Below are 14,152 nucleotides of genomic sequence, written 5' to 3'. Positions count from 1 at the left end.
CGCCGCCGCCTCCTCCCCCCCCCCCCGGGCCGCCGGAAGCCCTCCCGCGGCACCGCCCGCCCCGGAAGCGGAGGCGCGGGCAGGGCGGAAGCGGGCGGTGCAAGGCCGCGCGCTCGCATCGGTCCCGCGCGGCGCGGAGCGGCCCGGAGCCCTCCCCTCGGCCCCTCACGACATGTCGCGACGGCGGCACAGCGACGACAGCGACGACAGCGATGGTGAGCGGCCGGCGCCCTCCCTCACCCCCCCCCCCTTCCTCCCCCTCATCTCCCTTTACCGTCCCGGTAGCCGTTTAACCGTTCTAGCGGCTTTAACGGTATTTTTGTAACGGTTTCTAACCGGTAACGCCCCGGTATGTCGGAGCAGGGCAGCCCCACAAGCGGCGGAGGACGTCGGAGCCGTCCGAGATCGAGGAGAGGCTGGAGTCGCTCATCTGCAGGGTGGGGGAGAAGGTAAAGGCGGACGCGGTGCCCGTGGTGAGGGGACGGGGCTCGGAGGGGCGCTGCGGCAGCGCTGCGGGAGGCGTTAACGAAGTGATTAGCCTAATTAGGCGGGTGGCCGGGCCCCGCACGCCGCCGCTGTGGGCTGGGGTCAGGGGCGCTTCCGTCCCGCTCCCTCGCCCTCCGCGTGAGGGCCGGGGGCTGGCTCGCGTTGCCTGATGATGATGGAACTGTTGTGTGGTGTTTTTTTGTTTGTTTTTTTTCCTCCTTTCTCAGAGCAATTCGTCATTGGAGAGCAACTTGGAGGGTCTAGCAGGCGTTTTGGAAGCTGATCTGCCAAATTACAAAAGCAAGATACTGAGGATTCTGTGTACTGTGTACGTGTGCAGAGGGCCCGGGGGTCGGGGAGATGCTGTTTTTCTCTGTGCTAAAGGCAGAAGTTCTTGTTTAAGGTGGTTTGAGTGCCAACAGTAGCTATCGGTTCTCGAACAGTTATAACAGAATTTGTTTCCCTACATGAAGGGATAAACTTGTTAAGTACACGGTATAATTCAAGAAAGATACCTCTTTACAGTGTTTTTCCTTGAAACATACGCAGGGCTTAAAGCAGATGAAAGAACCTCAGAGCAGCTCTTCGGTAGCAACAAAAATAGGGCAACGCCGGGGGATAACCTGTTTCCCAATGAAACACTTAAAAGCGCCAAAGCTGTTGGCTGCTAATACTTATTTCGTCTCACTGTCTGTGCTCTCTTCTTGCTGCTGGTTCCTCTCCTCTGGCAACGCGATGCTCCTGTCTTCTTAAGCCCATTCTCTGGAGGCGGGGAGCTGGGAACGTGGAAGAGCTGCCAGCAGGCTCTCCCTGGCTGACAGCACTCCTCTCTCTCCCAGCACGGAGCAGAAGCAACGCTGGCCTGTGTCAGGTCACTGGAGATGGGGCTGAGGGAGGGGTCCCACATGGCCTACCGTAGTGTATGAGAGCAGTACGAAGGAAGAGCTTGGTGAGGAAGGAGAATGTTCCAGCAGTGGCTTATGCTATAGTTTTGCAGGTGCTTTAAATCTATTTTGTAGGAATGTCTGTTGTTTTTTCCCTATAGCAGTACAACACACCTTTTGAAATAAAGGTTTAACCTACAGATATTCAAATTCTGGTTGAGGGAAATTATTTCTTTATAGCAGGACTTCTCTGTTTCTTCCCTATGCTGTCCCTAAGTCAACCACTTTGACAAGAGGAACTCAGGGTCAAAGTTAAGAGTGTAAAATGTGTACATCTCTTACGCAGTCTTGCTGTTTACCCTAAATTATGAACTTAAAACAATATCGTACGTCTTTGCGTAAGTTCTATCACATTATTTGGCAAACTCTGCAGAATGCTTAGCAATTAGAAATGAATGTCTTAAACGTTGTCGAAAGTGATGTCTGCCTTTCTAAATGACTGTAATTCTGAAAAAGAGGTTGCCTGGAAAGTATTAACCACAGGACAGAACTAAAGATTCTGCTGGCACTTTTTCTTATTTCTACCTGAAACGAGTTTAACTTACTGTAAGCAAATTCTGAGCTGCTGTGCAGTTGCCACTTGGCACATGATGAATAAACTTCTAACACTGTGTTTCTTTTTCTGTGTCAGTGCACGTCTGTTACCAGAAAAGCTTACTGTTTACACAACACTAGTTGGGTTGCTGAATGCCAGAAACTACAACTTTGGTGGAGAATTTGTAGAAGCCATGATTCGTCAGCTTAAAGAATGTCTGAAAGTTAATATGTACAATGAAGCTGTCCACTTAGTAAGTCGTTTTTTATTTCTCTGTCGTTTTACATTTTTCCTCATCCTTTTTTTCTCCTCCCTGTCACATTTTTTGTTCCAGGACACCTTTCTGTGTGTATTGCAGTCTATTCTGGCATCAACACGTAGTGCACTGTAGATACACCAAGAGGAAGCGTCTGTTATGTGTGAAGTATTTCCTTCCAAAGGGGAGAAAAGTTGTGTTACGGTTGCAAAACTGACTTCCAACTGTATATTTTCCCGGTGACAAATTAACTTGCAGTAAGCAGAGGTTGCTCCACCTAACCCTAACCTTTTCGTTTCTCTCCAGTGAAATTTAAAAGGTGGACGGAAGTCATGTTTTTTTTGTTTAAAGCTGTATGTTGTTCTTGCCTCTCCCATGGAGAGGGGAAAAAAGTTTTGTTCTTAGCAGCTGATTCATGGCTGTCACCAGGGCTGAGGTTTCCTTCTGCTAAAGAGGGGTAAAAATCAAGCGGACAGGTTTGTATGCTGTCTTTCTCTGAAATCACATGCTCAGCTCTCACTGTTTGTAGATTTGGTCTGCAAAAAATTATTAGAACTTAGAGATGTCTGGCTTAGAAGCCCGGTGGCAAGCTCCCATGCTTCATTTGAAGCCCACGGGTGAAAACTAAAATTCTAGTATTTTAGTATATTCTGTCAAGTGACTGCTGCTCAGCAGCAGGACTTTTTTGCTAGTAAAATCCTCATTAGAACTTCGAATGTACCGTCCCTTGCTTTCAGCTTCACCTCCTCTGACCATGCTTACTTACAAATGCCCTGTGAGGGAATGACAGCTAAGATAGGGGCAGTGGAAAGCTGTACTCAGCTTTGCTAAAGACTTTTCAAAGACAGTTCAGTGCAATAAATACCAGGAAAGTAAGAGTTTGTTACTCTCATCTGTTGCAGTTGTTCTTTGAGTGTTGTACTGTGCTTAGCTCAAATTGTTTCCCCAAGACTTCTTTGCAATGATTTGCCTTCAAAAAAAAAAAAAAACGTATTTTTTTGTGTGGTGGTTTTTGACTACTTTTTTGAGAGTGCGCCATTAAGAAAAAATAAGCCTTTAAGAAAACAAACAACCAAAAAAAAAGGTTGTCATTACTAGAACTGAATTTCAGCCTATATTGTTTGTTAAGGTTATGGTCATACCATCAGAGCTTGGGTCCTACCAGAAACTTGTTTAAGTTTGAAGGCAGGTTACAAATCAGTCAAAAGATTGGTGAAGAAAAAAAATGCAGTAAACCCTTCCCAGGTAGGTCCCAGTGTAACCTGTAGCACTGCTGTGCCGTAGATGTTTTCTACCTAAATTGCTATTTCTGTCAGTCTGGATTTCTTAATAGTATGCAGCCAAATCAAGGGCATATTTTTGCCATGGAGAATTTTTTCTTTTCAGGCAGTTAAGGCCATTTGATTCCCAGCATGCTGTCCATTTATCGTCTTTCTGAAACCTGAAAATAACAGCCTTTTGCATATGCCTTCTCCGTGTAACTATATTTACGAACAAATGGCTAGAAATTCAACACGTATGAAAGACTTGTGTAAATGGTGTACAGATTTCAGCCCTGCTGTTCCTGGCGCACCTCTGGACTCCTGAAGCAAAGGATCAATCCGTCTTCAGCATGTTAGAAGTGTTTTTTTTTTTTTTTTGTTTTTGTTTTTTTTTTCCTGTTTCTGTAATTTTAGCGATCCTTTGCATTTAGAGAAGAGGGAAGTGTGAGTTCTTTTTTTCTGTAGCATCGGTTTGCGTGCCCTTAAACGTGTATCGGTGTTTCCTACCATTTCTTAATCAGGAATATCGTCTTTGCAATGTTACTGCAGTGGAACAGACTACAGACATTATAACAAACAATGTTAGGCAGTGCTTCTGTTACTTGTTCTTTGGAGTTGACAGGTGGGTTTGTACACAGTGCAGTGTTTCTGCCTTCCTTATACTGAACAAATACTGTATGTTTAATGTTTTATCCATTGTTCAAGTAATGTTTATTTGTGTGCAGGCAGTTAAAATATGTTCATGTAAAACATTTTTGGTGTTTTTTAGGTCCGTTTTCTATCTGACCTTGTGAACTGTCACGTAATAGCCGCACCTTCAATGGTCGCTATGTTTGAGAACTTTGTGAGTGTGACACAGGAGGAAGACGTACCCCAAGTAAGCAAAAGATCCATAGGCTTCTCTAGGGCTGTTTTCATGGCAGTATTACTGTATCATCACTTCTATACTTAAGCTTGAAACAGGGAAGTTTTAGAGATAGAAACCTAAATGGACTGTCATGTGGAGGTTCGTTGGCATGAGTAGAAGTTGCCTCTGGTGCTTAGAAAATATGTGCATACGGTAAGAAAGTACGGGCCTTTATAGTGAGGTTGCTGAACCAAATTCTTTTTACTTTACCTTGGCAACTGCATAGTGCCTGGCTTGTTCTGCCAAGCTTGTTTACAGTGTGATATAGATAATCTGCAGAAGGACTGTGAAGGTGGTAAGTTTTTCAATTCTCCCTGTTCAAATTAAAAATCATGCATTCCGAGAGCACGTTTTTTTTCCATGGCTTGCCAATCCAGTCTTTAACTGCTGATTTTTATGTCCCCACAAAACGATACTTTTGGTAATGTTTTAGTTTAAATTAAAATGGGATGTATGTATAGAAACTTACAGAGCTTAATTGTACGCTTAGGTTTCAGAATACTCTTTCTTGTAGGTACGATGTGACTGGTACATGTTTGCATTTCTGTCATCTTTGCCTTGGGTTGGAAAGGAGTTATATGAGAAAAAAGATGCTGAGATGGATCGCCTCTTGTCTCAGACAGAAAGCTATCTGAAGTAAGTTGTAAACTGTTAAAATAGTCCTTAAGTTACTTATTCAAGCATGAATTAATAGCTTTGATTATTCATATAAAAATGCTATCAAGTCTTATGTCTGAGTCATTCGGGGAGGGAACATTGAAAAATAGAACAGAAGGATAGATTATGTTTCTAATTTGAAAAGTTTTTTTTTATATTGTCTAGTGCTAGGGTACGTTGAAGGTCTTGCCCAGCTCACACTCAACTGTGATGTGAATACTGACGGGTTACTTCAGTGTTCTGCAGTTTTCGTCTAGATGATTCAAGTTAACATTGCTGTCGAGATATTTTAAATAATTACAAACCTTCTTTTTGTGTACTATAGACTTCATCAGCTGAAGAGACTAGTGGTAGTACAGTCACAGACAAACAAATGCTGTTCTAAATTAGCCTTTAATAGTTAAGTTTTCTGTTCTGTGTAAACAGACGCCGCCAGAAGATTCATGTACCCATGCTTCAAGTTTGGACTGCTGATAAACCACATCCACAAGAAGAGGTGAGTGGTTTTTACTTTACATTCTTTCAGAAAGTTTAAAAAACAATTTTTGTCTGAAGCATCCTTTAATCAGAACTATAAAATTAAGAGGTATCTCTAAAAGTGTTAATGCTTTGAATTATCTCCTGTTTGTCATTATTTCTGAGAAGTCCTGGAGAAGGAGTACTCTTTTAAGTCTTGGAGCAAAGCATAAGGTTTTACGGGGTGAGTAGGAGAGGGCTGACAAGTCCCTGACTAAATGTTATTAAATGAAGAGTGGTTGTAAGCTGGAGTATTCTTTTTGGACTTGTATGTACAGGGCTTCTTGATAAAAGGGCCTTTATGACAAGCAGCGTGTAATTACTTACTCATCCCTTACTGTTTTCGCCCTGCAAGAAAGAAACCTTTGAAGTGGCTTTGCTTCCCCTAGGAAGCGCGAAACAAATATGTAGAAGCTATATGCAGCAGTTGCTGTGTCATCTTTTCACAATTAAACTTAAAAATACTAGATGGAAGAGGTGGTATCTGGCTAGCTTAGGTAGAATTTGCCTTTTCTGATTTTTTTCTGTTTTCTTTTTTTTCCTCCTCCCTTGAGTTTGATGATATTTTTTGTTGGAAAGCAATGAAAATTAGGTTGATTTTCTGAGAGTTTTTGGAACTTGAGCCTTTCTGTACATTTTGTTCACCGTTCTGACTAAATCAGATGCCTATTTTTAAATTCCCAGTCTTAACAATTACCTTGGTAGTCGTAATTTGAAGAAATGGGCTTTCTGATTATGATTGGTATGTCAGCGTGAGCGTTCTGCCTACCCAGTATCTAGATTTCCTTACTTAGTTCCATAAAGAAGAGATTAGCAGAGTGCTTTTCAGACCTGCTGTTATCCAGAGTACTGCAAACATTACTATTCACTTTAGGTGCCCGTACTAGTTATGTTTCCATTTCATAGTGTGATGATTTCAGTAAATGCAAAGCACTTTCACATGAAGATGCTTCTTGCGCTGGTTGTGCCTTGAAACTTGCCTTCAGTAAGGCCACAGACTGTAGTGGTTTGTGGCCTCCAGAGTTCCTAGACCGCTCTTATCAGGAGCGTAGAAAGCAACTAAACAAGGCAAACTGCTGTACAGGTAGGTCTGGGAGAGCATTGGGACTTTGAATTGCATTGAAAACCATAGCAAAGGTATTTAATGTTTGGTACTGTTACGTTTGTTTTGAATATGCAGTAGCTGGTAGCTTTGATTGCTCTGGGAACAGCATGGCAATCATACAGGATGTCTCTTCAATTTTAGCACTGATATTACATCTCTCAGTTACCACCGGTGAGCACAGACCAGTGACTCTGTAGTCTTGCTGACAGTTTCAAAGGACTGTTGTCATGCTCTCCTGGGCTGCCTTTTAGTGTTTTGAAAACATATCAGTGTTTAAGTTTTGCTACCAAAATATTGTGTGGAATTAGGAACAACTGGTGATTAGAGTTCCTAAATTATCTCTTGGTTTACTGAATCATTAGATCCCGCAATAAGCGGTTAAAGCAACTGTTTATTTTTTTCTGAATGCAATGCAGAATTTAAGACATAAATTTCTGATTCTTCCACGAGCTGCAAGCTTTGTTACTCATTCAGCACATCTGATGTTTCTCTCTTTTTTTTTTTTCCTTCAGTATTTAGATTGCCTTTGGTCTCAGATTCAGAAGTTGAAAAAAGACCGCTGGCAAGAGCGACACATTCTGAGGCCCTACTTGGCTTTTGATAGCATTCTTTGTGAAGCACTGCAACATAATCTGCCTCCGTTCACTCCTCCGCCTCACACTGAAGATTCAGTGTATCCGATGCCAAGGGTTATTTTTAGGATGTTTGACTACACAGATGACCCTGAGGTATGTGACTCCCATGGAGGAGCTGATTTTACAGTTAGGTTCGTGGGGCATTACTGGTCAAAATGTGATGTCCCCTCTCCCAGGATGGTTAGTGGCTTTAAGACCAGCAGTGATTATATTTTAGTGTTTCTGCAGAAATGAACTAGATGACCACGTTACTCTACTAAGGAAGTCTGTGAGGGGCAGAAATTAGGGCATGAGATTTTCTGATGCTTTGATTCGTAATGACAGTGGTGAATAAATTCTCTTACGTCTCTAGTAAAGCTATGTTCACAGATGCAGCATTTCCTTCCATAAAGTTGGTGACATGGACCTTTTTTCAGTCTAGATGTTCATTGCAGTGTTTAAAAGGCTGTTGTTTACTCCTCTATTAAAAGTGGTTGATGCATATTGTGGGGAAAAAAGGGTGTGATTCACTGGCCGAGGTGAAAAGTCCATCTAACCCAACAATCTGCCTCCAGCACTGGTCAGCCGCAGATACATAGACAAAAGGATATAGGAACAGAAAAGAATATATACTGATTTCCCCAAGTACTTTTATACCTCCCTTTGCTTAAAGTCTGCTACCTTTTACCTTCATTTCTTGGCGCCCAATTTTTGTCATCAATGAGACCATGACTCTGTATTCTCTCCACTCTATCGTGGCCATTTTTTTTAATCGTATTTTCACTCAAGCATGTTTTTTTTCTGGGCTGCTTGTTAGTAGCCTGCCTCATTGCTACATAGACGAAAGGAAGAACTGGATGCTCCATGAAGTTGTAATTATGTTCTCTAATTTTGTCCCCTTTTATAATGAGCCCTTGTGTTCATTTTGTTTTAAATATAAGTTTGAGGTTTGCATGGAACTGTGTCACACCAACTTCCCAGTAGGATATAGGGCAGCTGAGAGTTCACCATATTTGTTGTTTTTTTGTTGTTTTTTTTTTTTTCCACGTGTACATATAAGTAGTATAGCTTGCTAACTTTCATGAATCTTCATTCTTTTTTTGAACTAGGGCCCTGTCATGCCCGGAAGCCACTCTGTTGAACGATTTGTAATAGAAGAGAACCTTCATTGCATCATCAAATCCCACTGGAAAGAGAGAAAAACTTGGTAGGAAGAGCTTATGCTATGGGGCCCTTGTGCTTACATACTACCATGGTTTCAGCAGTATCAGGGATATGCAGAGTCCTGCACTGGTTACACAAGAGCTTGAGATTAAACGTTTCCTAGAGCGTTTGATTAACTTCATTTACTACATTTAACTGTATTAAAACTGTTACCTGCAATACTGTGGGGCTGTAATACGCTGATAATGAGGATTACATATGATCCTGGGGTCAGGCGAACAGTGTCTTCTTGAGAAGGGAATTACTTGATAATAAAGGATGTGGTGCAAAAATTTATACAGACACACGTAACTCTTCATTGGAGCCCTGTGGAGAGTGTGGTTGTGTTACTCTTCCTGGAGTTTTAAAGAAGCTTATTTGTTCAGGCAGGATGAGCATTGAGCTGGTGTTCACAAGCATGCTTTTGCTTCCTACTCCTTGTTGCACCCTTCTCATTGGGATTACATGGCAGAGAAAATTGAGCCAGCTCTGGGTAGTCATTGCAGGGTCAGCAAATTTCATGTGTTTGAATTTGGAAGTGCCAGTAACCAGTCAAGGCACATCTCTTCATTTTTTTCTGGGTAATATCTGATGGGGGTAATTGGTAACTGAGGTTGTTTGCCACAGGTAATTAATTGTCTGTGTCATGCTTCCATGCAAAACCCACCAAACTGGGTATAGTGTACAAAAAATGGGCAGAACCAATGCTTGATGGCGTGTGATAAAGTTTTTTGCTTGCAGCTTTTTCATTCAGCAGGAACTGGAAATTCAAGGTTGTTGCAGTTATTGGAAGAGTCTCTTAATTCCCTGAGAAAGTAAATGAGGCAGATTCAAGATTTGCCGGAGGTAGAAATAAAATAAAGAGATTATCAGTTGTTTGCTATGAAATAATGATAGGTGATAATGAGAGCTGGTTAAAAGAGGAAGCGTTTGAAGCTTGGGAGTTTCTTATATAACCTGTTAGCTCAATTGTGCTTTCAAGTCATTCTGAACATCTGTTTCAGTTTGGATTTTTTTCCCCTTCATATGTGCGTGCCAGAATTTCATATCACCATGCAAAACTACTTCGCTTAGCAATATAGAATTCAAACGTTATAACTAAAGAGAAATAAAATACAACCTTACAGGTCATAGTGCAGGCAGTGCTGGTGTGCTCTTGTGCTGCTTATGTTGTAAGTGTCCTGTGGAACAATAGACAGTCTTTGGAAGGGCTGTTGATTTGTGTGTGTGCTGATTTTGTGTGAATTCTTGCCCAGAATTAAGCATTTCCTATAACTTCGTTACTTGATCTTTACATCATGTTTGCTGTGTTATATTCAGAACTAAACGTACCTATGGTTTTGCAGTGCTGCCCAGCTGTTGAGCTATCCAGGAAATAACAAGATCCCCTTGAACTACCACATAGTCGAGGTACGTGTTGTATAGGTAACTTCTTCCGTAGCTCCTTATTTCACAAATAAGACATCCCAATTAGCTCTGTGATAGATCAGTTAAATTACAGTTTGATTTGGGAGTCAACCAGGACATCACTGAATTCTAGCAATGCCTTCAAGAGCAAGTTATATGCAATCAAATGCTAGTTTTATTCTTTTTGTTTTAACTTTAGGTCGGTGTGTGGGAGCTTTGGTCAAGTACCAAAATTTCTTAGTGCACTGGTATTCCAGGTTGTGGCGTTTCCCAAACATTCTTGCTTCTAATTTATCCCACAGTCTAAGAGTTGCCTACAATTGAGTCACTTTTACTTTAAAAAAAAGAAAAGACACAAATTTGAAATACAGGAAACTCCATTTAAACATACATGTTTACACATTAAACACATTAAACATGTGTTGCATGGTTTGTTTTTGTTTTTGTTTTTTTGTTTGTTTGGTTTTTTTGTGTGTTTTTTGTTTTTTCTTCAGTGAGTGTGGGTAAACACTGAAAGAGCTTGCCCAGGGAAGATGTGGATTCTCCATCCTTGGAGTATAAAACCCTCCAAGAAACAGCCCTGAGCAACCTGTTCTAGGTGACCCTGCCTTGGGCAAGGGGACTTGACTAAATAATCTCCAGCCAACCTGAGCTGCTCTGTGTGATTCTGTGGGTGGATCTTCTAAATGAACGTATTGTTCTGGCCCTGTAAAGATCTTGAAGTGAAATAGTGATGTGTTTCCTCCAGGGCACTCCCCATGTTAGAGGAGTTTGAGTAAACATAATGTGTATCAGAAGAGCAGTGTAGGTTTTCTCATGATGCCTCTTTTCAAAGGTCTGTTTTCATGATACAGAGCTGTATAAAACTTCATTAATTTCTATCAAAAATTGAAAGGAATTAACAGATTTCAGTAATAATCCTAACTTATATAAAGGCTTTATGAAGAAGTAACTAACTACAAGTAGGAATTTTGTAGTTAATTACAACAAGATATAATCTAACGTAGAAGATGTATCTTAATAAAGATGGGATTGAGAATTCCTGTTGGCACCAAAATGCCAAATATTCTGAGTGCTGGTAAGTTTTTACTTTTGGTCAGGTTGCTCTATTTGTACTCTGAATTCAGAAGAGAGGAATCTTAAAATTTACGATAGTTTTCTGTCTTAGCATCGAAGTATCTTCCGTGGTCTTATCTTCAATATCTTCTGGTGCTGTATATGGCTATATGGCTGGGTGTGTTATGCTCAGCTCAGTGTTACTGCCAGCAAGTAGTTACTGCAATTCCTGATGAAGTAAGTTACTTAAACACCTTGGAAATCCACTCAGAGATTCACAAAAGACTCAGAGGATGTGAAATTAAAAACGTCTGCATAGATGAAGTGACTGGAGAGAAATGCAAGATTGGTGTATGAATTGTATGACTGTAATTGTCACAATTTGCTTTTTCTTGCAATTTTGAGTTGTTTTAGAATGTTAACGTTCTGACTTATGACGGCATATTTTTAAAGAAGCTCCTGAGTTTTTAAGGCTTAGTATGCATTTTGCAGACTTGTTCATTCTGCTTGCTACTACTCCTTTGTAAGGTCTCTCTTAACATTCAAGTCAGAAGTTTGTTGCTTTCAACGGCAGTTTAGCATTTTCATCTGTGAAATTTCACTAACTTTTGTCCTATGGCACAGAACAGTCGATATAATGTTGTCTAACAAATAAATGAATAAAATAAATAAAGTGTTATTTAAGATTGAGACCATAACCGTAAGGCAGAAGTAAATGTAGCCTGAAACTGCTCAGTATCTTCCCAAATACGTATATTTTTGAGGTCCATAAGGCTGCATATTGTAGTGTGTCAGGCCAAGCACAGAATGCTCTGTGCTCCCTAGAACCTGTGCAAAATACTCAAACGTGGCACCTTTCAGCTGCTTCTTGTAAGCATATTTGTGGTATTACTGGTAGCTGTGAAGAGAGTGTGTCTCGGCAACGTCACTGGGTTGTTGTACTGGTATGACCTGTTGTGCATTTACAGCTTTTGGTACTACTTACTCTTGACAGAGTTTGGATGTTCAGGTTGTCAGTGCCCTGACCTTTCTTGTGACCTGGTTATGTTCACAAAGTGCTGTATGCCAGTTTGAAACACTTAATCTGAACGTTTGATAATGAACCCATGATGAACATCAGAACTATTGTCTTAAGGAGTGTCTCAAAGAGATAATCAGCGGTTGTCCAATTGTTGCTATTTCCCATCTTCAGAATAGGAGCAGTTCTCTGCCCGACAGGGTCCCCTCTGCACCTTTTTACCATGTTTTTCAACAGTACATCCAAATTATTTTGTCATGGAAAGGTTTTTCAGTTCCTTATGGTCTCTTCATGCTGTTAAATCCATCCTCAGAATATGAAGTTCTAGTCACTGTGTTTTCATGTGCTGTTTATGAAGTCTATAAATGGATGTTGATTTCTTATACTAGTAAGATTATCTACTGCTTACTCGTTCAAGCTTTAATTCCTCTCTTCCGTGTTTATTCAGAAGTTGTCAGTGAGGAAAATTACCAACTATAGTGAATCAAAGGTTCCTGATTCCTGTGATGTAATTTAAATCTAGTTGAGAATGGCATGCAAACTAAACAGAAGCTCAGACATAAATGTTGTATAGTGATGATTTCTTCATAGCCCTTAAAGGTTGATGTCCTATTATTTAGGCGAAGTTGAAAATAAAACATGAATGCAGACTGCAGGACTGTTTTTAGTTTTCTTACAAGGATCCTCAGCCAAGGGGTACAGGACGTATATTTTTGTTGTATAAAATGCTGGTTGTAATTTTCAGTTTCAAGTTGTGGCTTTTATTTATAGAAGTTTTTCGTATAGGAGAAAAGAGGCTGCTGTGGAAAAGTACAGGTTTATTTTTTTTGTAAATAGTCTTTCATATTAAGTGAAGCTTAAGCATATGGTATGTTTAATATTTATTATTTAAGAGGATTAGATAATTTCAGCTTTGGTTTGCTCAGATCATTTGGTGATGCTGCAATATGGCATATTAAAACCATGCACGTTGCTAGACATGTATAATGCTGGGATGGTGTAGTATTAGTTTGAACGATGAGGGCAGTTGTTCACTGTTTTTGTGTGGTGTAGAGTTACCATTGTCTTTATAAGTTTCACCTTTTTTTTTTCCTGGAATATACATTTGACAGAGTAATATGAAGTCATTTGTGTATGTCGTTGTTTAAGGTTGATGTCACTGTTCTGAAGCTGAGGGTTTTGGAGGCCCACGTCTGGCTGTGCTCTAATTCTATGTCTTCCTCTCCTATAGGTAATATTTGCAGAATTGTTTCAGCTTCCATCTCCACCACACATTGAAGTCATGTACACGACGCTCCTGATTGAACTGTGCAAACTTCAGCCTGGTTCTTTACCACAAGTCGTATCCTTTCCTTGCTGCTGGAGAGCGTTTTTAAAATGGAGTCTTTATGTTATTTGTTCTGTGGGTGAGGAGACAGCAATAAATACTGTCAGTAATAATGCTTGTAACACTCACATGAAAGAACAACACAGCCCACATAGCACAGATCTAGTCTTGCTGGTTGGGCAAGACTCTTCAGATTTCTGGACACTGTTCTGGTACTTCCTCTGACCTACCCAAGAAATGCTGTGTTAGTGAGGGGATAAAATGCTAGCTCTCCTGTTTGTCAGTATAGCGTGTTAGGTCTGGATAATGTGTGTCATGGTCACAGATGCATTACAGACTGAGAAAGAAAGGAAGTGACGAACTTGATCTTTTGTTCTAACAGCTAAGTGAGTGCTCCTACTCTTTTTTTTTTTTTTTCCCCTCCAGTAGGAAGTGTAGCAGATGATTTAAAGGAACTTGCTTGAGTTCCCACTCAAATGCTCCCACTAGGAGCATTTGAAAGGTCAGTAATCATCCGTCAGCACAGATAGAGTAGCTAAATGCTGAAGAAGGATGCATGACTCCCAGCTAATTCTATTACATTGTTCCTGTTGTGCTGCCATTTTAGCTCATCATTTCAGGCGAAGCTACAGACTCTGAGAATGGAGGACTGTTAACAGATGCCTGGTAACTTCATTCACAAATTTTCGTTATATTTCATGATATCACTCACTTTTTGAAAATCATACAATCTCATTGATCGGTGCTTAATCTATTCCTAGAGCTGCGTGGGCCTCTGTACAGGAAGTTTTTAATGTTAATATGGACGCCATAAGGATAAAGCCCTTCTGGGTGAAATCAGTGTAGACGTACTTTCTCA

The 14,152-nt window shown here is 40.7% G+C and overlaps 1 protein-coding gene across 1 annotated transcript in view; it reads left to right on the top strand.

The window, feature by feature from the left end:
• Positions 1–54: 54 nt before the first annotated feature.
• The window catches only part of NCBP1 (nuclear cap binding protein subunit 1), a 31,769-nt gene continuing 17,671 nt past the window's right edge, over positions 55–14,152 (top strand). Inside the window, exons 1-11 of the mRNA XM_066988394.1 lie at positions 55–215; positions 364–449; positions 714–814; positions 2,062–2,218; positions 4,253–4,360; positions 4,905–5,026; positions 5,474–5,543; positions 7,181–7,396; positions 8,392–8,489; positions 9,832–9,895; positions 13,198–13,308. Of these exons, the coding sequence (XP_066844495.1) occupies positions 173–215; positions 364–449; positions 714–814; positions 2,062–2,218; positions 4,253–4,360; positions 4,905–5,026; positions 5,474–5,543; positions 7,181–7,396; positions 8,392–8,489; positions 9,832–9,895; positions 13,198–13,308 (1,176 nt within the window). The 5' untranslated portion in view covers positions 55–172. The remainder of the gene's footprint in view (positions 216–363; positions 450–713; positions 815–2,061; positions 2,219–4,252; positions 4,361–4,904; positions 5,027–5,473; positions 5,544–7,180; positions 7,397–8,391; positions 8,490–9,831; positions 9,896–13,197; positions 13,309–14,152) is intronic.

This window comes from Anser cygnoides, chromosome Z (assembly GCF_040182565.1).
Source record: "Anser cygnoides isolate HZ-2024a breed goose chromosome Z, Taihu_goose_T2T_genome, whole genome shotgun sequence".
NCBI lineage: Eukaryota > Metazoa > Chordata > Aves > Anseriformes > Anatidae > Anser > Anser cygnoides.
The sequence above is the reverse complement of the archived record's forward strand: the minus strand, read 5'-3'. Positions and strand labels throughout refer to the sequence as shown.